The sequence below is a fragment of the Mauremys reevesii genome, linkage group 2, assembly GCF_016161935.1.
Source record: "Mauremys reevesii isolate NIE-2019 linkage group 2, ASM1616193v1, whole genome shotgun sequence".
Lineage (NCBI taxonomy): Eukaryota > Metazoa > Chordata > Testudines > Geoemydidae > Mauremys > Mauremys reevesii.
In genome coordinates, this window is record NC_052624.1 from 77746373 (window position 1) to 77769009 (window position 22637).

General features: G+C 41.0%; 1 protein-coding gene across 4 annotated transcripts in view; it reads right to left on the reverse strand.

Annotated features, from left to right (window-relative positions):
- Window positions 1-372: 372 nt before the first annotated feature.
- CAPN7 (calpain 7) overlaps window positions 373-22637 on the reverse strand; it is a 41675-nt gene continuing 19410 nt past the window's right edge. For 3 of the 4 annotated variants that reach the window (XM_039522720.1, XM_039522721.1, XM_039522723.1), the window contains 12 exons: window positions 20692-20838; window positions 18798-18904; window positions 17248-17368; window positions 16812-16956; window positions 14659-14758; window positions 12783-12918; window positions 12075-12150; window positions 9250-9395; window positions 7322-7384; window positions 6536-6666; window positions 4732-4824; window positions 373-4647 (listed from right to left, as the gene is read on the reverse strand). In XM_039522720.1, the coding sequence (XP_039378654.1) occupies window positions 4503-4647; window positions 4732-4824; window positions 6536-6666; window positions 7322-7384; window positions 9250-9395; window positions 12075-12150; window positions 12783-12918; window positions 14659-14758; window positions 16812-16956; window positions 17248-17368; window positions 18798-18904; window positions 20692-20838 (1410 nt within the window). In that variant the 3' untranslated portion in view covers window positions 373-4502. The remainder of the gene's footprint in view (window positions 4648-4731; window positions 4825-6535; window positions 6667-7321; window positions 7385-9249; window positions 9396-12074; window positions 12151-12782; window positions 12919-14658; window positions 14759-16811; window positions 16957-17247; window positions 17369-18797; window positions 18905-20691; window positions 20839-22637) is intronic. The other variant, XM_039522724.1, reaches the window with a different exon arrangement.

A 22637-nucleotide genomic window follows, 5' to 3' on the forward strand; every position in this document is an offset into this window, starting at 1 on the left:
TTAAAGATCCAAAACACCTGCACTCTTGGAAAGTTTACTTGTTTGTGCACCACAGGTCACCAAAACAAACTTTTCTTTATTACCCCGTGTACCTCCATGAAACTTCTAGGCAGATTCCAGTAGGGTGAGACATTACTAGCAGAAAGTATGTTGGGAGGTGATGTGGCCCAAGAAACTAGGAGCTGGTACCCTGCAATCCTACAGCAGAAGGGCAAACTACATTTTAAAGAGTAAATATGTGGAAGGGCCTCTTCCTCTGGACACCTCAGCATTCAGTGGCTAACTGTACAATTGAAGTGTATGTGCAGTTTGCTGTGTTCAGGCAGGCTTTGGAGAGCACAGACACAAGTAGAAATGAAAAGCAGTTTCATAAATAATTGCTCTTCAATTTTATTTTTGAACTTTTTGTAAGTGCCACTTCTGTATATCAAATACATACTGACAAATGGATATGAACAGAATATTGCCGCGAAAGACCAAAGGAGCAAGTTCTCTCGAGTTACCTTTCATTAGACTGCCCAAAAATCCTTTCATTTACTATTGCACTAGCTGGCAGTGTGGTGCTGAAAGTATAAAAATAAGCCTTTGACATTTAAAGCATGTTTGGTAAGTTAGCAGCCTGGAAGTGAGATGCAATGTAAACGGCTTTACCAAAGAGTGGTGAATTGATGGCTTATCACCTTTTAAGCTTCATCATACTTTCGGTAATATGCACTGAAAACTGGTACTCTGATTTTTTTTTAAATCTTACATTTTTTTCATAGGCTGTTCTAACATGTTTCTGAAAGCCTTCTGTATGTGGCATGTTCACCTTCAGGTACAGAAGCCTTAGGTATTTCTGCTGTACAAAATATGCATATACACTTTTGTCAGACTGTAAAAATGTTTAAAATTAACATTTTTCTATGTGTAGGAGAGGTCTAACTTCTAATGGAGTCTCTCAGCTTTACTGTGTTTTAGAACCACATGGATGCTGCTAGTACTCCCACTGAAAGGTAGCTATGTGGATTAAGTCTCTTTCTGAATTCTGACAGATTAAGTAAAACGGATGATTAACCTAATGGCTTTTTAAAAAACAGAAGGCCCAATTCTGGGCCCTAAGGAGGTAAATTAAAGCATGATGTCCTCAGCAGCTCTGAGGCAGGATTCACTAGCAAACTATGTAGTGTCTACAGTGCCTAAATTGAAGGGGAAAGTGAAGGACATGTCAAAAATCCTTTTGAAGGATACTGAAAACAGCTCTTTGTAAGTATCCTTCCTCTCACTGTGTGCAACTCAGTAAACAGTTATTCCTCCTCTTAAATGATCAAAGTAAGTATCATTCCTTTTATTTAAAAAGACATTTCTAGGCCAGTTGGTTTGCATCTGGTGACTTATGCTCCTTGTACACACAATTCCTTAGCTGCAGCAGCTTCAGTGTATACTAGAGTAGCTTCAATCACCAGCTAGCTAAGTGCAGTACATACTTACAATGTGGGATCTTTATAGTTCTATGCTTTAAAACAAGTTTGAGTTGATACAGTTGCAAACAGAAGGGAAGTCGGAGTCTCATATTTGACTGTTTGTTGGAAACAGCAAAATAGCTAATTAGTGTGCAAATTCCAGCCCAGAGTGTCTGATCCATCATTGTGTAGTAAGAAACTTTGACTGCAAGCAACTTTTTACAGACATATATATATCTATCCCTTTGCCAGTCTCCCATCTCTTCTATAAGTGCTAGAACGGAGCATTCCAGAAGGATTACCTCAATGTCTACAAATATTTTTAATCCTAATGATCAGAATCTCTGAATGGCAGTGAGGAAGATTTAGCTGAGCAGTTTTGTTTTCCTGGCTGTGCAATAGCGTCATTTCCCAATAACCTTTTTACATCTGAAATCTCTAGAACTAGATTAATATGCAATAGTCTGATTGCTTTTATTAGTTTTTGTAATCTGCTTTTCCTCTTTTGACCATACTCCTTAAATGAAGTGTAAAAAGCATGTCCTTCTGGTATAAAGCTAAGGCTAACGTGCACAAAGGTGGCATATACATCTGTGATGCTGTCTGAGGTTCTATGACTGAATTTCCTTCTCATGCTAAGGTGCTCCATGCCCCAGAGAAGTAGGGTAATGTAAAAATGGTTCTAAACTGTCAGAACACCAAGACTGCAATGTTTTAAGAATATAACGGACTTTCATATTCTGCATACCTGGCCTCAAATATTAATGGGATCTGGACAGTCAAATGGGAAGGCTTTGTTTTTGTAGCCCTGGTACACTGCAGGCATTTACAGCCTATCTACCCTTTTGTATTCTCTGAGAGGCACAGCTTGCTCTGGCATCTGGGACAGTTATAAACTTGTAATCTGCATAGAGACTGAAGATTGTTCCTTTATTTAATCTATACTACATTCTGTGATCTAGTGGTTAGAAGCTGAAACTCACTTGTTCAATTTCAAGTCAAATTACTGCTATAAAAGCCAGTGATCAGAGGGAAAAAATGACTTCCTGTACAGAATCAGCCCAAAGAGAATGACATAACAGGTGATTTGGGCAAGTCAACTTGCTTAATTCCCTGTCAGCAAAATAGTAAAATTTCATAACCTGCCAGCATGCCCTGTACAGAGCTTTGAAGGGATAGGACTTTAGCCAATATTTTTTAAAAGTGCAAACAACAGCAGGTGGAGAAACACCCACAATTCAGGCCCCTTAACTGTTTCTGGCCTGTAAATGGAGTAAGTGACCTAAACTGTAGCTGCAGGCCTTTGCACATGCACAATCAGGGCTGGTTTAAGCCTGAGCTGAAATCTTCCCCCACAACATGTTTTAAACTGGACATACAGCTCTGCATCTGAGCAGCTGTCCTTAGAGCCTATAAAGATCAACTTACTGCAGTTAGACATCATTTAGGCTATATCCTCAAACTCCACCCCCCCCCCCCAAATCTCAATGGGACAGCTCTTAGATCAATGCTTTTGTCCTACAATACAACTTCCTTGCCAAGAAGCTAAGCAGTGAGTTAGTTACTAGCATCAATGCAGTTCCTAACACAGCTGGTATTTCAGAGAACTGCACTTAAAAGGCACATCAATGTTTTTTTCCAAACTACTTTCTCCTCAGAGCTCACAAACAAACAAGAAGTGTCCCTGTGCTATTAAGCTGCTAGATACATTTGCAGCAGTAAACTTTAAGCAGTAAGATTGTCTCCCATTACTCTCCCCAAACTCGTGCACGGGTGCTCTTTTAGGGAAAAAACACCCAAAGTTGCCAGTGGGGTGGGTTGGTTGTTTTGAGGCTCGCTCCCCTCAATGTTCTACCATTGACTGCAGTAGAAGCAGGGTCAAATGCTGGAGCTAGGATTGCCAGTTTCAGCTGGCAGTAGTCCTAGAGGTTTCATCACATGACAACCTTTAATTAAGATTAACACCTGAAGACTGCAGGACAGTTAGCATCCCTAGCTGCAGATTTAGGGTCTCTCCTAGGCTGGTTACAGCTTAAGAAGGTTCCTTCTCTAACTGAATGCTGCCTTCAACAGTAGTCTGTCTGTGGGGCTGTAAGGCCAATGCTGCAGATGTGGTTTATTATAGAGAAGGGAGTAGCCTCTTATCTCTCCCATCGTAACCCCCTGCTCATGCAGAAATGAGCTAGCACCTAAATGACAATTTTGTTGAAGCTGATCAACAGTTCCTGTAGCTAACCTATTCAACTACTGAAGCAGAATACAGGAGTTATACTGTTTGTACAGTGTGCTCCCTGGAGTGGCTCTTATCTGAGGAAGGGGCAGTATAAACTCCTCTGCTTTTTTAACATCCAAAACAGCAGCCCCTGGCTTTTACTTCATTCCTCTAAAGCAGGGGTTCTCAAACTTTTGTACTGGTGACCCCTTTCACAGAGCAAGCCTCTGTGTGACCTCCTCTTTTAAATTAAGAACACTTCTTTACATATTTAACATCATTATAAATGCTGGAGGCAAAGTGAGGTTTGGGGGTAGAGGCTGACAGCTTATGACCCCCTGAGGGGTCCTGACCCCCAGTTTGAGAACCCCTGTGCTAAATAAACACAGTACACACCACCCCTTCCTTTTTCTCTACAATGTTTACTGTAAAAGTTAAGCAAGGATTGTTAGAACTAAGCTACCTTGTATGTGGGGAGAGGAAAGACTTTTCAAAACTTGATGAGGTATAAGGTGCCAAACTGCAGTAAGCTAAGGCCTGCCATTCGTTAACATGATTAATCAAGATTTACATTCAAGCATTTCACGCAAAAATTTACCATCAATCAGAATTTCTGAAGCGTTCTCTCACCCTCATGGCTGCACAGCAAAAAGCATGAGCAAACTCTGAAGTGGCTAATGCAGTGAGATTGGTGGCCCAAGCCCTGGGCTGTTACTTTTTCCAAGTAGAGTAGGGTTTTATGATCTTGTGTCAATGGTTGAGGGATGTATTTCCCCAGTGCTTTCAGGAGATAGCATTGCTCTAGCTCTTGACTTCTTCCCTAGAGAGTAATGTAGAGACTCACCCCCTCATTGCAGTTGTGATGTCTTAAGAGGGGTAGTGCTATTAAAGTCCAAGAAGAAAGGCCCCTCTTGCTGAGGCAGGAAGGTGCTGGGAATAACATTGTAAACTCCAGCTGGTACATTCTCCACCTCCATGTAGCAAAATCCACATCTGATTAAAAAAATACAATGCCAGCTTAATAAGGTGTATTTAGAGGAGAAAGGAAAAGTGTATATATAATCAAATGAGCATTACCTGTAGTCACCACTGCTCTTCTTCTGAAAGCCAGAGGAACCAGGATCTCCTACTGTAGAGACTGTGACAAGTTCAAACCCCACACTGTACTGCCTGCATGTAAAGACAGATTTCATTACCCTTGTTTTAAATGTCAAATAGAAGATTTACCAAATTAAAGTGGAGCTATAACTGGAAGACATCTGCAAGCAACTAGCACATCTGCAAGTTATTTCTCTTCTTAATTAGAGCAAGGCTATTTTTGCCACTTAACTACACTTGTCAGCACTTACTAAATTTGTCTCTGCAAGCTTCTGAATGTATTTGGCTGCAAAAAAGGTTTCAGCCCAAGAAGTGAAATAGGTGGGAGATGCCAGTTGGGCTGCACACATCCACTATGCTAAGGGGGTTAAGCTTGTGGTTGTATAGATCAGTGCATGTGCTGAATAGCAGAGACCACAGAACAAAGTAAATTACATGGGTCCAGATTTCATTGACGTCCATGGAATTTCCCCCAAGTTGCATCTCTATAACTGAGGAAAAGTTGGCTCCACACATCAGAGGAGGTGCATGCCCCCTCCCCTTCAACATGGAATCAAATCCCAAGGAGCAGGGGTGCCAGAAGGGAAGTGTCAAGTTATTGGTGCAGCAGCAGACTAGTGACAGGTAAGTAACCTAGTCTTGCCTACATGAAACTGCTTCTAGAGATCCTCCAAGTGTTGCTTACGTACCCTGAGGAAGCATGAATGAGTGCTTTGCCAAAACCAACACCCACCTACTTGCCTGCCTGCCTCATAATACTGCTCAGTGACCAGACACTGACCCTCTAGTGTCAGTTAGGAATGATGCAGAGGTGCCTGCTAGTGGGGCTCTGCTAGAAAGTGGCAGTTGGGGCCAGGAGACTTGCCACTCACTGCTTCTCCCGTTACTGAGTGAAGACATGAACAGTCTTTCTGATGGGATTTTAGGCAGAGGCCCTAACATGACCATGCAATGTCACTGGAATTGCACTGGTTGTAGCCTCAGTCTCTACATTAGTCTGCCTTCCCAAATTCCTCCTACAGTTTTAACTGCAGTGGTTGTTCTTAGGAAGTGGAGTGCAGTAGGGGTAGTGCACAATTACCACTTGGTACCTCAGAGGTGAGTGCATTTCAGTGATGGGCAAATGCCCCAGGCATGCTTATAAAATACTTTGGGGGGCTTTCAGGATGAATGGTGCTCTAGGGCTATACATGTCTCCCTCAATATATGCTGCTATTCTGTCATAGCACAACCATGCTATTTAGCTGCATGCAGCTCAATGTTGGTGACAGTGAGCCGTGGCACAGCCTTAGAGCACAAACAGAAGATGAGCTGTAGCCTGCCATCCTGAGAGATCACATCTTGTGTCACACCTTCAGGGGTGAGGTGAGGTTCTCCTGCATGTTAACTCTACTGCAGGGGTAAAGGGCCACAGTAATGGCTAGCCGTCCTAGGGCCATGCCAGGGCAAGGAAGGCCCCCTGTGCCCTGCTATGCAAGGTGCAGCTGTGGGCTGACCCCTAGCCAGCGGCCAGAAAGAGGATTCTGGCATATGGGAAGAATTCAAGAGGGGAAAGAGGAGTTATCCTTAACATTACAAATGATTCATTGTGTAACAGCTGGGTAGAGAGTGGAAGCTGCTTGAAAATCATGAGAAAAAGGGAAAAGACCGCAATGAGGATTGGTTCAGCTGGAAATTAAGTGGCCTTTAAAGTTCAAGTTTGTTATGACAAAAAAAAAGCTTACACTTGATCTGTATCTCATGTTCTAACTGTACTGATACACAACATTTATTCTTCACAAACCTTGGTCCTCTTAATTCAATTAGCAATGGCCCAGTCTTCTCCAGCTGAAATTGGTAAATGGGGTTGTTTTTGTAGGAATCTCTGAAGTTTCCACAGCCTCCTGCACTATGACCTTTCCACTGCCCATTAACCTGACAAGAAACAAAACAGATGGTGCCCTATTTATTACACGCAGATCTTGCTTTTTCTCTCTCTAGTTTCAATACAGAGAAATAAAAAAAAAAAGTGAAGTCCTGGATTCTTCTCACTTCAGTTGACTGTGTGTGTAACTCCACTGATTTCAATAGTTACTCCAGATTTATATCAGCAAAGACAAGATCACAATTATTTTTAGTGTTTAGAAAAAAAAATTTTTTTTTTATATAGTGCCTTTCACTTCAACAAATATTAAAGCTATTTAGATTAAAGCCTCAGATCCCTTCTCATTTGGATTAAACAATTCAGTATCCAGATTTTCCTTGATCATATTCAGGCCACTACCTTCCAGCTCTAACACACCAAAAAGAGCAAGAGTTTCTGGGTATAGATAAAAAAAATGAAGCTCACAAGTTATTCCAACTCACACTACTGTAGAGGATGCACAATACAGACATTCTAAGTCAAAGGATACACGTGTGTTTCATCAAGAGGCTCACTTTGCATGGAAAATACCAAACAAAATAATGTGAAATTAACTAAAAACTCCAGAGACAGAGAGGGGCCTTCTTTCTAAACATCAGGAATTTCACATGCCCATAGCAGATTAACAACAAGCACTGATTTATGGAAGAAAATCCAATTTCTTACCCGTTTGGAGATGGTGTATGGGGTAGGAATCTTGGAAAAAGTAAACTTGCATACTGAATACACCTAGTTTGTGGAAGAAGAATTCGGTCACACAAACCAACCAAGCATTTACATTATGAAACCATGATAAAATATCATTACGGGAAAAATGTGCACAGCAACTTTGGAGATCTTGAGTCCCCATGTGTCTCCCAAAGGTAAAAAATGCAGACTGACGTCACCTAATTCATACAATATAATGCTCTATACAAAAAGAGAACATTCCCTATTTTCCTTCCTTGCACTGGGGGGAAAAAAACCAGATCCTTCGAACATTACTAACAGTTGGAGGGCACAGAGTATAACCGGAATCGTGGGCACCCGTACTCCTTTCAACCATTGAGCCCTAGTCCCCTCACTAAAGCAAACTGTGACTACCTATAGTGGTGCTTTAATTTGCTCTCTGATACTTAGCACAGTGCATGCTCCCCTAAAGCTCCAGCTATCTGCTCCATGTGTTTAGTGTGCAGAGCAGAGGGATACCAAGCAGATTACGTACGGAGAGGAAAAGGCTGGTGATATTAAAAGAGAACCAGAAGCACTTTCTGCCCAGTGAGTAGTGGGAAGCAGCAGATACCACCCACAATAACAACGCCCTTCAAAGTTTGTGTATTTGATATGTAAAGTCACCATGGGGTGACTGGAGCTACAGTGCTTGGGCTCCAACCATTATCCTCCACTGCCCTCCCTTCCTCCAGAATGCTTCTGGGTGGGGATTGAGATTAATATTTGAGTAGTGAAATAAAGGGCAGTTGTTTGCTCTGAACTATGTCCTCCTCATACAATACTTGGTTGAGAACGCAGCTCATCTCTCATTGTTTGTGAGCAGTCATTTTAAATGCAGAGCTCAACACAGGTGCAACGCAGTAGCAGTAGAGTCCTCCGTTTCCACCAGTGCTTGTCAAAGCAGCCTGTAGTGAGGTCCGGTAAGCCAGAGGTGCACTGGGGAAGCATGACTGAACTGCATCCAATTCTGTGTCACACTTTTATAGTGTAAAGAATGTAGGGGAGAGGGTATGAACGGTCTTATTTCCTGTAGTGGCAAAGGAAACGCGTAACACATTAGCATGGGATTTGTCAGTTACAGGATGACCCTTCATTCTGATGACTGTGTATGTGAGGATTTAGGGAAGAAAACACTTTAAACCACTTTTACTGAAATAGGAGGTGGATGAAGGCTGGGTAGTGCAATGATGAGCTAGTGCTAGAGCCTTTTACCTTGAAGCAGATGTTCAATTTTAGCTGAGGAATAAAACAAAAATACTTTCATCTTTTTACCCTAGTCTAATTATGCTCGAGAGAGGTTCTGGACTGCGGTAATGTAACAAAGCACTGCACACGAGAACTGACTCTCTATTGCCCCCACTAGATGGAGATCCATATATGGGTATGTCTACACAGCAGCTAGAGGTGTGAGTCCCAGCCCAGGAAGACATACACACTATAGCTCAGCTAACGCATTCAAAATAGCAGCGTGGCCAGAGAGGTGGGAGTGGCCCAGGTTAGCCACCTGCATATAGTCCCACCTGACCCCCTGGGTATGTTCTTGGGCAGCTAGCCTGAGCTGCTGCCTGTGCCATCAGGGCCATTTGGCTATTTTTAGCACCTTAGCCCAAGCTGAGCTAGCGTGTGTCTATCTGAGCTGGGAATCACCCCCACTAGCTGCTCTATAGACATGCACTAAAGCACCTACACAGTGCTCCCCTTTCTCCAGTGCATCCCGTCCATGATTCACATCTTCCCCTGACCCCTTCCAAAAACACAACTACAGTCATCTAAAAATAAGTACTTTGAAATATAGGGCTATCAACTTTAAAAAATCTGAAAGCTGTCCCACTGATTTCAATACTCCACTTATAATACGATTGTAGTTTCTCTATAGTACATACCCTGACAGTATAGTGGATCGTGTTCTGTTTCTCATACTGGGATACCACCAGTGTAAACGTATGGGACCCTGGAGATGTCAGCGCTATCTTGGTCAGATAGTGGGGACTGTTGATCCGAATCCCATCAATATATGGGGCAGGATCAGCTGGAAAGAAAGAGATGCATGTTTCCTCATCACCAAAAACCCCCCAGCAGTGGTGAAAATCTCTATCCACTCTACCTCTTCACTGGGCTTTATGCCAGGAACGTCATTCTGCTGGCACCACGCTGGTGACACAGGAATTCAAGCTACACCCAGACTAGCTAACAATAACAATATCTTCCACTTTCACAGATGAAACACTCAAAAGGCTTTCAAGAGCAACTCCAAACCAACAGTGTTTGGGAACTGGGTATGATAGGGCCTCCACTCATTGTGCCATAGATGCCTTTCCAGGATGCATTGGTAAATGCAACCTAATGCCCTTTTCTTGCATCACGGGCCTCATCCAACTTCCAGTGACTTCAATGGGAGTAGATCAGGCCCAATCTCTCTACTCTAGAGAGCGTCCTACTGTGATTTTAAATAGACATTTTAAATAAGACCCAAAATCTTAAAATATAATTTGAGGGGAAGAGACCCTCAAACTTTTTCCTGTGATGAGTTTTGGAGGCTCCCTGCTGGACTGGCAAGGCAAGTTCAGGAATCAAAAGACTGGATCTGGGTTGTGGAAGTGTCCAAAGCTTTGAAGAGTAAAGCTTCCTAACATGCTATATTTTCTCTTTTTCAATTCCCCTTTTCCTCCCACCCCCCACTTTCCTAGAAGAGAGGACACAGTACATTTCTAACTCTGCAACTGTAGACTGCATTCCACTATCTACCCACGTAACTGCAGTCTGAATGTTTGCTTTACTATAGCTACATAATACAGTGACATAATCTGACAGATAATGCTTAAGAACCTTTCAGGAATATTCAGCCTCTTACAGGCACCTTGGTTCTTTTGAGGATTGTTTCTGTTCCACTGAAATCAATGGGAATCTAGTCACTGACTTCAATAGGTCCAGGATCAGGCCCTTCGCTCTCTTGACAAGGGACTCTGTTCTTTTTAACTGTGTTGGGGGAGGAAGGGGGAAGGGAAAGGGATTAATAGAAAAGAAATTCAAGCTTAGCATTGGGAAATCCACCTCTCCATGCCAAAGGATTAAACTGTATTTTTAACAGATGGGTGAAATAATATTGCAGCTTTACAAATCTGTTGCAATTCCCAGTAAGAGTGGGTGTTTTAAAGCAGTTTGATGACTATGTCAGTTTGAAAGCTCCATAAAAAAAACTGGGCCATAAAAAACAAAACAAAAACTGGACAGATCATTTGTTGAAAGTAAGAGGTCAAACAGCCTCTTTGGAAAATCCCTCGTAGATCTTTCAGACACAGATTTAACCTTCAGTTCCTCCACTGTACAAATGCACTGACACTCTGTGAGAATATTTTTTGGTCTAATACGCCATGTAAGTGCTGCTGCTAGTGCTAGTCGCATCAGAAGCACGTCTCCGATACAGCGGGAAGGAACACAAACATGTTTAATGAGATCAGCTCTTGCAAAAAATGGATGACAATCTGCCAAGGTCCCAAAGGACCTTCACTGCAGAAACACAGCCTGGAATCAAAGAGGAACTTGTTGGCAGAGTTCACGGAACAAGTTGGCAGATGATGGGCTCTGCCCTTATTAACAACTGCTGCAGTCAAACCAAAAAGGCAGTGTTTTAGTATAATTAACCTTTCCTCTAAAGGGCATGAAGAGCCACCAGCAACCCAACCTCAAATCCAGTTTTACACAGGGAGCTGCCTGGCTGTAACCAACAATGGGCCTAGTCCTGATTGCCTTAGACTGTTTTCACGGCAATAAGAGGAGGGGTTTATACACTGAGATCACTAGCCTGATGTTAGTGGAGATGAGGCACAGGCAGTTTCTACCTTGAAGTAGCAAGTCAAGATCAACTTTATACCCTCCCACTTGGGTTGGACCTTGACTTGCTATATCAAGGTGAAAACTACCTGTGCCTCATTGGCTTTAGGGCTTTACAGTTAGCTATCCTGATACAGAAACCCCACCTATTATTGCAATGAAGACAAAGCCTTACAAATAGTCCCACTGACTTCAAGGCAAGCAGGAGTTAGCCCATAGTGACCACAGCCAAGGCATTCAATTTTGGGGGGCTAAAGTTAGGCAATGAAAATCCATAGTTAAACACTTCACCTTAACTCAGTAAAGCACTGAAACACGTGACTATTTCTAAGTACATCCTTAGGTATAGATTTAAATGCTTTGCTGAACTGGATCTTTAAATAAAAGGCATTTATCAGTGGTGCTGAGCACCCACAGCTTCCACTCAATGCAAATAGCCATAAAAAAGTTCCACCACTTCTTGTTTTTTATTCCACAAAAGTAGGGAAAGATTGTGCCTTTAGATAATCAGGAGCACGTTGTTACTTCCCTTTTAATATGCATTACCCTCTGTCTGTGCAGGCACAGCAGCTGGTTTTACAAGAGAAATAGATATAAAAACTGCGCCTGTTTAAGTGGCAATGGATTTCTGTATATCTGAGGGCAGGACTGAGTCCCTTAGGACTCTCCACAATGGAAGCAGACCAACGTTGACCATTGACCATTATTGGTTGGTCAATCAGAGCCCAACTGACCACACTGAAGTCTGAATCCTCCCTCACCCCTTTGAACTTGGGGTTTCCCATTCATGAATGACTAATCAGCTTCTTAAAAAAATTAAGAAGTCTTCATCCACTCATGAGCATCACTGACATTAAAAAAAAACAAACACACATACTTGGATAGTAAACTTTTTTCCCATCAGTCTTGTACACAACCATTGTGATGAATTCCCGATTGCGTGCAAAGTCATCCTAAAAAGATATTATTAAAATGAGTTGAACACAGATCCAGAAACTACTACTAATGCATTGTGTAAATCAAATTAATATTCCATTGTTGTTTTTGTATTAGCAACGTGGCTTGATTTGGCATTTATATTTACTGAGGTGCCTATTCCAGCTCCCACAGAAGCCAGTAAAGAATTTGCCAATGACTTCACTGAGAACAAATCAGGCCTCTAGCATATTGCTCTTAGGCCTGATTAGAGATGGATTTACTAGTGATGGAAAAAAATCCTTCTATAGCAGTAACACGTCTACACTACAGCATGACAGTTTACAGGAGAAGAAGTAATTTCACGAGAAGTTTATTTAAAATATATGATAAAAACTGTTAGAGAGATTACATACATCCTACCATAATGAACTAATTAAACCCCATGATTAGGGCAGAACAGAAGCTGTATGACATACATTTATGTACCATGATCTGAATTCCCCACTACTTCTGCAGTTGGAAAAAAAAAAAAAAAAAAAGACATACAGTGAGGTTCACTGGGATCTAGAAAATCAGACAGCCAATCTTGTACCCAGATTTGACTACATTCTCAATTGTAATAAATCTGCAGGAAAAACAGTATTATATTAGAAGAAGAAATTAATACCTTGTCTGTAATGTGTCTGCTGAGCAGAACCCAGACAGCAGCTCCACCTTGTGGACATTGTACTTCCAGTTTGTACTGTGGATTATTAGCCAAGCTGTAGGCATCTTTCACTGGGCCTTGTTTTGCATCCCAAGTACTAAAAGTAATAATAGGTTGATGAATAAGATACTAATTCATATTTCTAAAAGTAATCGCAAATCCTGCATGGAAGTGATACCACTCCTACTTAAGGAAAACTAAGTAACAGAAGCTAAATGATTAAACCTGCATAACTTCTAGCCACAAGCATGACAATGGTTACAAAGCACAGCTGTGAGAAACACTGACCCCAACGCTTTCTTTTACAGATGGCTGTGCTACAGTATGCTGAATAGGAACAGCACCATGAATAAGACCATGCACAAAACACTATAAAAGTGAATATCATGATTTAGGACACACCCACGGGGTAATGAGTTATTGCCATGTATGGCATAAAAGCTGGCATGTGGAAGGGAACCTGTGCTTTCTGTAACTGTAGGACTGTTTAAAAGCTATTAAAACATGGCCCGATCCAAAAATCTACACACACTGGTCTCTCCAATTTTATATACGGGGCGGGGGGGGAGAGGGGTAGTTTTAATTAGCAGCTCCACCTTTGGACCAGCAGCAGCCTGAATCATAATTTCGAAGCTTTCACACTACCTCATGCGTTGCCTGGAGGATGATGCTTGATGTGAAAAACAACAGAAGGGGATTAATGCTTCACTAAAAAGCCTAGAACATTGTGGGGATGAACATGGAAATACAGGCTCCTTTCTTGTCTAGAATTAATTTTTTCCACTTTACTCAGATGTGATCCATGGAATGCTGCATCATCAATTAGCAGGTCCCAATTATTACTGCTACACCTTTATGGTAATGGCCACTATGTGCCAGGTGCTTTCCTGACAGAGGAGGAACAGTCCACAACAATAAGGACAGCGAGACACTTGGGAAATCGGAAACAATATTTTCCTATTTTACTTAATATACACATTAAGGAGTCTTGCTGTAGGCAGCACAACAGAAGTGGGTCTTCAAGACTGAGTTAAATGTGCATACAGCAAGAGCCTTTGCAAAAGTTGGACCATGCACAGCCAGAGAGTGGCACAGAAGAAGGCATGAAGGGGTGTGTGTGAATCTGATACATGGGCCAACAGGGCGAGAACACTGGCAAAGTGGAGCTGGCAACGCAAAGTGAGGAGTTCAGAGAAGTAAGGAGTGAGAGTTACACACAGCATAGAAGGGAGTGACAAGAAGCCAGAATTTGATGCAACAGAGGACGGGGAGCGATGTGATCAAATCAATGGACAAGGAAGATGACTTATGACAGTGAATGCTGAAATGCAGAGTTATGGGTCAGGTCATGGAACTCATCCATCCCAAGTTAATAATTTCAATGATTTTTAAAAAGTGCAAATATTTCTCAGTTTATCTGGGAGAGACTGCGTGCATTGCATAGGCTACATACTAACTTCCCAGGGACGTGGGATAAGTAAAAGTAACTGTCCTATTCTTCAAGCACCCCCCCAGCAGACTTTTCAGGGAAAGGATGGATGGAAGATGCAGAAGACGACAGCAAGTCCAATCTCCCAGCAGTTAGCACTGAGGTCAGTGGAGTTACACTGCATTTATGCGAGCGCAATGAACAGAATCTGGACCATGGATTTTAAAGTGGGATGTCAGGCTCTGAATGAAGAGACCGGTCTCTAGCCAATGCTCATAAATTGAGGACTGATGAGGAGAATGGAGAGAAGGAAAATGCCACACCAATATTGTTGTTTCAAACTAATATTATATATATATATGACTATGTTGTAGATCTTAACATTTCAATCTTTTCTGTTGGACCAACCTGTGAATACACGTTGATTCTTTAAAAAGACTTGGGTTCCAGCTCAAATAAATAACATCGTAATACTGGCAAAGATCCTCCCAGGCAATCCAGAAAATTCCTACAAAGGAAACACAATTTTCATTGTTTGCTTGCAAAATATCTTTGCTCTACACATTTTGCAGGACCCTAATTACACACAAGCGCCAAGGTTTGTATAAAATCCATTCTCATAAACCCGAATACAAATGTCCATGCTGTTCACCTTCCCCGTCTACAAACCACCTCCACAACAGGCCAGTTTGGTAAACCAAAAGAGACTGAAGTTGACCTCTGAGACACCATCTGGTCACTGTCTCTGTTGATCAGTTAGGCCTTTGCTTTTCCTAAGCAGAAAGAATATTTTGCATTTTTAAGTGATGAGCAAAAGCCATAATCCTTGTGCCCTCCTAAGAGTGGCAATGTTAACCACTTCTGTGCTGCCCCCTACTTTCTTAGTATTCTGAAAAATTATATACAATTAATAGGTAATCTAGCTCACTGTTTTCTACCTACTTAACTGAAGGTCCATCAGAGAAGGGACATCACTTGTCCAGCAGAACAAGCTCTTACTCTGAGAGGAAAGTACACATGGCATTGTTTGAGATCTTTCCTTAGCATTCCACTTAACATCCATTTGGGTGAGCTCTAGCACACTGGAATTTGCTTTACAATATTACACAATCTTTACAATATTCACTGGCAATTACTATCCTCTCCCCAGCGCACCCAATTGCAACCACAGCCAACACTACTACAAGCTATTGAAATCCTGCTCCTTTAACTCTCCATATGCTCACAGCACTGTAACACAAGCTGCTAATACAGATGTATTTCAGCCTTACAGTACAAAGAATATCCAGTGTCATGGCAACTGTACATTTTGATACCAAGACTAGTCAGATACCAATCCAATCATAAAATGTAACATCTTTATAAACGTACTTCAGAATCAAGGGATTTAAATCCAAGTACTGTCTAGTGATGCATTAATAAATGAATAACTAGCTATCCTTCCTGAAGATTATAAAGCCAGTGTCAGGATGGAATTACTTTCTGCTAATAATGTATTTCCACCTAGCTATTTACACCACACTCATCAACATGGAATCTCAGTGCCTTTGCATCCATTGTTTGGTAAAGAATATGACACTAGACCAACAAAGGGATAATTAATTACAGTGGGGAGACAAGAGACAACTGTTAGCATAGAGGAAAAAAAAACGACATTGTATTTCCAAAGTGGAGCAGCTATTGTAGCATTTGGGAACTGGCTGATCTAGTGGCAGCATTTTGCCCTGCCGCATGGGAAGCCCATGCTGATTTCCTTGATGCAGTGTATTAGTTCTCCCTGGGGGAAGATGGGGCAACAAGATAGGGCCTGGTATTGCTCAAGCCATCTCTCTACATAATTATGTAGTAGTCCTGTGGGCTTAAAGAAATATCTCAGCAACTTATAGTCATCCAGTCAACAAGTGCATGCAACTAAAGACTTGTGTACATTAAAGTGTAGCATAGGGAGAAAATCTTTAAGTCCCCATTACAGACATCATGGATCTCTTGGTGAAAGGAAATAAAACATTCCTTACAAGGAGTGTATGAATGTGTATTTCTGAATACTAGGAAAACAGCTAATGAAGTACTGAAGAGTCCACTCACATTCTAGTAAATGGTATTATGAGATTTCTCAGTCTGTGTTATGAAGTTCTAAGGATGGCGAAAACCATGATTAAAAAAAGGAAAATAGAAGCTAATATTAAGAAATAATGCCTTACGTTTAAAATATATTAAAATGACCCACTGTACTTGAAATCTAGTCAATTTTGAAACATGCGTTTAAAGTAATATCAGGTACTTCTTCCCTGCCTTTGCCTTTTTTTCTTGCTTTACAGTCTTGTTTACTGTCCCTCCCACTCCACCCCCGTTGCTATGTGAATGACCCACACAAACAAGGAAACTGACCCCACCCCACCCCCCATACCTGCTCTCAATTACTCAAATTGACAAGAGATTTTTTCCGAATCTTCTAGTGATAGTATCCTTAAATGTTACTTGTAACAAAAGTAAACAAAAAAAAAGTCAAAACAGAAGTATGATTCTTTTTGACTTGACACCATCCTTTGAATTCATTTTACCATTGTCTATTTTTTGAGCTGTTCGAGGATCAAAGTTTAAGTATTTTTGTAGGCCTGGGGTCCAATTTTTCACATCATTTTCACTGTATCTTCCTTTCCAACGTAAGTGACTCCAGGGATTTTTCAACTGGAGAAATCGAAGCCCCTAGAGAAAGAGTAAATAAAAAAAAATCACCTGGTTTATCTTGTCAGGATAAGAGTGAACATATTGTTAATCTTACCTAATAGGTACACAAACTGAACACTGAAGGAAATAGTGTTATTAAGTTTTTGGAATAACTTGATAAAGTTCTTGAGCAAGATAAAGATTTCAAGCCCCTTCTTTGAGCAAAACTCCACTGTCACTGGACAGTCATGTTTAAATCCACCATCTATTACAACTGGTGACAGGTATGTAAAAAGCACCCAATACAAAGCTTCTTGTTTTACTGGATACCTTATATTCTCTAATATCTAAAACAGCATAGGCATGGGTTGGAACTAAACCCCATTTCTCTCCTTCCTCTTCAGACATCACTCCGGTTGCTGTTGTGATAAGGACATCGCCTTTGTGAAATCTGGAGGGGAAATTAAGGAAGCTTAGTTTAGGTTATTAGCACATGTAAAATGACTAGTGTTCAGTAAATGTAATATTATTACACTGAACTCTCTTTTTCCAAATTGTCGTATTGTTAAGACCCAACTTTGCAAACCTGGAGTGCAAGTAATCTTTTCTGAAGGAGACAAATTATTTGTACAAGCTCAATAAAAGACAGTATAATTTTTACTTTTCAATATTTAAGATCAGGCTCTAGTAGGAAAATTACTGTTGTCATGAAAACAACGCGTCAGATTCAATCTTACACTGACAATATCATTTATTAAAGACGCTCAGTGAAATAAATCTTCTACCTAACACATTGTTCGAATCCTTGATGCTAGTTAATTGCTATATGTATCAAACTGAAAATCATAAATCCCTGCACTTATGATCTTGGGGGCAAACTTTCTAAGAACCAGAGGGTGAAAAGTACATGCTTCCATATTCCTACACCAGTTTGTGCGCAAAAATGCTGGTTTAACATCAGTGTAGGTTTGTAGCGTCTGAAAATTTAGCCCCCCAATGTCTAAATACAGAGAAACAGATCGTAAGAGCGACTGTCAACTTACTGGGAAGTCACAAATCTACTGAAGAAAAAGTGAGTTTTTGTGTTAGGTGTACAACGTTTGCTTGTTTTAATGCTTTGGCCAAGCTGAGATCCCTTTCCCATCATGTTGGTGCTCTGCCTTTCTTGACAATGAGGAGAAAGTGGTTGGCTAAATAAGACTTTTTTTTAATTTGGGGAGGGGAAAAAGGAACAACGCCTGCAGCTGAAAAACAATTAGGCCACACTTATCACAACAGCAGGATTGATATACTAAATCCCAGGTTAGTATCATGGTCCTGACAGGTACAGAGCACCTCTGTGCTCCTCCATGGGAGAGCTACTGGTCGGGCAATTAGTAAGGACTCTGGTGGCACTGTTAGAGCAACTTCACCACACCTGTTTCCACTGTGAAGTCAGCTTCGTGCTACATAGTTGAGAAATCCATCCTCCTTTCTCTGGCTCCTGCTTCCTACTGAATCTAGCCCATGGGAGGATTCTAACTTCCACTCCCCATTTCCCATTCTCTCCCTCTCCCGGCCCCCCACCATTGGCAGGGAAGAGGGACTATTATTTTTTTTAAATTATAGTTCTGCTAAAGATGGGGATCCAGTTCTCCATCTATTAACAGAGCCCCCTTGTTTCTCCATTAGCCTCTGATGTCAAAGCCATTAATAACCTATTCATCCAGTGGATTTCAAAGGAGAGTGCAGAGAGGGGCTATGAAGGATCAGATGTAGTAGGACCACGAAGCTTGTGTTGAGAGCTAGTGACAAAGACCATCACGTTTTTAGACACTTTCACATCATTAACACGTTTCACAAACAGCATCTTCTGTCACCAAGGAAGAACAAACTTCTACCTCTGATAGAGCATTCTGAAAGAACTGTCCTTATTGAAAGCCTGATTGTCTGAGTGCATAGCAATCCTCTCTGGTATCCAGCCAGTCAGTGCATGGAGATCAATGTTCTGAAATGCAAGCATATTTGGTCACAAGAGAAACATTAAGCTACCTTTAAGTGTATTTTAAAATGCCTTCTAATAAATTAGTTTATATTGTACACACAGAGCTATTTTGCACCAGCCTCATAACACGTATGAGCGCAATTTTTCATTAGACTAGCCTGTGCTTAAGCATAAGAAAATGATTTTCCTCAAACAAGTGGCTTGATAATCAGTACTGTTCACTGGTATCTTTTTCAAGTACAATTATTAGTATTTCAAGCTCATGGTTTCAAATTCCCAGCACTCGCAGAGTGAGGTCCCAAAACAAGCCTCTGTCGAGTCTTGCCACAAAGTGCACCTTCAGTAGTTTAGCTTTTACTCTAGCTTGTCTCCAAGAAACAACTAGCTTTACATGGTGAAAAGGCCTGCACAATAAAAGCAATTTCAATTTAACTAGCAGTGGTGCACTTTACAAGCACAATACTGGGCTTCACTCCCCCAAAAATACTTAGGAAAAAAGGTATTTTTTCTCTATGCCCTTTCCCAAATAAGCAGGGTTATGAAAGCGCAAAGAAATGCCTCCCAACTTGTCTAAGGCCAGTACTGACAGATAGGCCTTGGAAAGCAACACATCCGGTGCAGGCACTGCGAAATACTTCTCTGATTATGCAAAGGAGGAGACATTCTGTCAAGAGCTGGAGTTTCTATGTTTCATGGAAACAAATGCTAGAAGTCAAGTTGTTCCTTGTCACTGACAACTTCCCTAATCTCTGAAACTGTGCGTCATGGTAGTGCTTTGAACAAACTTAGAAAAATCTACACTATTGTTACTCGTATACAAGACCAAATTCAACAAGAAAGTCCCTGATAATCAACCCAAAAGATCAAAAGAAGATGAGCAACCAAAATAAAAAGCAATGAAGTCTGGTTTTCAAGACATCATCAGGCGTGAACCTTGGTATGAACTGAGAAATATGCTGTGAGAGTTCAAATGTTAGGAAGCATTTCTTCATGTGATTAGAGACCAAAGTTTGCGTGGCTCAGCAAAATCGGTCCGGTTCTTGTTGCAAGTATTTTGCTTCTCAGATTAAACTTGAGCATTATATAAATGTTGCGGTTGCTAAAGAAACTACTATATGAACAAGTTACATAACTATGTATGTTAGTATTATTTGATAGAATAGTACTAACTTATACATGTACCCATTCTTACCACGTGCATAAGAGCACTGAAATGATTGATGTGCTCCTCCCCTAGCCAATTCCTCAACTTAATAAGGGAGATTGTCTCTTACTTATTATACAAATGGCATTAGGCGCCAAAAGGGTTATTAGTGTAAGGCACAAAACTATGGTTTTATGAATCATACAAGAGCCCTAATGAAACTTCTCAAAATAAAACACATGTACTTTGCAGGTTTGGGGCCTATTTTTGAAAAGACTTACTCATGTGTAACTGTACCCACAAGCAGTCTCACTGAAATCCAATTCCCTCCTTTTGATGGGACTATTCCTACTGTGTCAGTTAAGCACGTGTGTAAGCATTTGCAAGATCGGGGCCATGGTCTCTAGTGCATGTGATCCGAGAGATGATAAAAGCAACTTAATTTATATTTCCTAAAATCATCAAAATAACTTTTAAAATCTATATATAAAAATAAACCCAGACAACAACATACAAAAGAAGAGTCATTCCTCTCCTCAGACAATTCATTTAAATCTCTTCACTATTCATTCGAAGGAAAGCTATGTGCTATGGGATGATCTACATGGACATTTTTGCCTATTGCAAAGAATAATCTGGTACTCACAGAATTTGATCCAGGAAAATCATATCCACCCATGACCTTCATGTAAGCTTTTTCTATCAGGGACACCCACAATTCACTTTTATTGTTGGAATAAGAGCAGAGAAGCTCTCCACTGTGATCTACGGGTAACTGGTCATCTATTATCACCTGAGCAAATAAGCAAACAAATTATCATAAAAGGGGATAATTCAAACAAACTTTTCTCAAAAGACAAAAATCCTCAGAAGCTCATTCTATGTCATATAGCTTCTTTCAGACTGTGAGGAAACTAAACATCGTTCCCTGACTTAAAAACACAACAATTCATAACAGCAGTGTAGCCTAGTGGATAAAGCACTGAACTGGGACTTGGGAGACCTGGATCCTATTCTGAGCTCTGCCACTAGCAGGCTGGGTGACCGTGGACAAGGCACGTCACTCTGTGCCCCAGTTTCTCTAGCTGTAAAATGGGGATAAGAGTATTGACCAACTTTGTAAAGCACTTTGAGATCTACTGATAAAAAGGTCTATACACGAGCTAGGTATTATTAAATGTATAGAAAAGTCTAACAAACCCCCCTCACCCAGTCAATCAGAAATATGAAGTTATTTGTCCAAAGGGAAGACGGCCTCAGACTTCATCACATCTGCTATTCCAGTTCCTTCATCCTTGATTGTTTATAGTTTTTCCTTTTCTTGAAAGAAGAAGCCACATGATGGTGGTTTTGAAGCTATTAAAATCTCTTGTTTTAAATTAGGCAGAATAGTGTGTGAGGTTTTTACTCCAAAAATGGTCTGTAATGGCTCCACAAAGAAAATATCTCAGCCTCATCATGACACTAATCTGTCATTGGTACAGACCATTAATGAAGCACAAACTTATGGCCCAACCCTCCAAACTTGCATGTGAATAATCTTACTCTCCTGAATGGTCCCAGTAACTTCAATGGGACTCAATCACATGAGTAAGGATACTTACATGCATGTGTTACCCTAGGAGCACACAACTGGCAAGAGGCTCCCTGCTATGTAAAACTCAGCTGGCCTAACCTGCTCAACACACCTCACACACTATAGTTGGTGTGATATTTATTTAAGAGGTGTCATGTAATATACAATATGAAAAACTAATAACTCACTGACCCTTAATATTCTTGTGCGATGTATGGTTAACCTACAACCACGTATACAGATGTGCTGGAAATGCTTAACTAAAATGTGTCTAAACCAGGCACATCAGGAAAAGTTGATAAACAGGTTTTTCCAGACAAAGGAAAGGGGATGCCACCTCAAGCCAGGTGTGGCCAAGGACAGTGGGCTATTCATTTGTATTGGAGATTGCAGGAAGATCATTTCCACTGTAAAAATCACAAGCAGAGGGTGAAGTCAGCACGGTGTCTACACCAGAATGCATGACGTCTACACTCAGCAAGGGAAAGCAATTTTAGCTGGGGATACACTTAAGAATATATTTCAAAGGTTTACTGAACCCCTAAGTTATCCTTCATCTAAGGAGGCAACGAAATCAAGTGCTTTGAGCAACATGTGCTGGATCCTAGCTAAATAACGGGCCAGGCATGCTGGAAGAATGACAGTGGTGAGACAAAACTTTTTGAACCAAAGACTCTAGTTTGTTGAGTTTCAGTCTGAGAGGTGTATTTTTATGTTTGTTTGAAACTAGTTCTATCCTTATTGCTTATTCTTGGCATAACTTAAACCTATCTCCATTTGTTAATAAACTTGTTTTACTTTTACCACGAACCAACTTAGTGCTTTGATTGAAATGGAGAGTTTGTCAACCCCAGTGAATAAGCTGCTGTGTACTGTCTCTTTAAAGGAGCAGCAAACGTGATAATGTTTTGTGGTGCTACAGTAAGAGGGGCTGAGCACTGCAGAGAAAGACATTTTTTGGGAGAACTTGGATCTGCAAGGGTGTTGATGTCACCCTCCAACGAATAACCACGCTG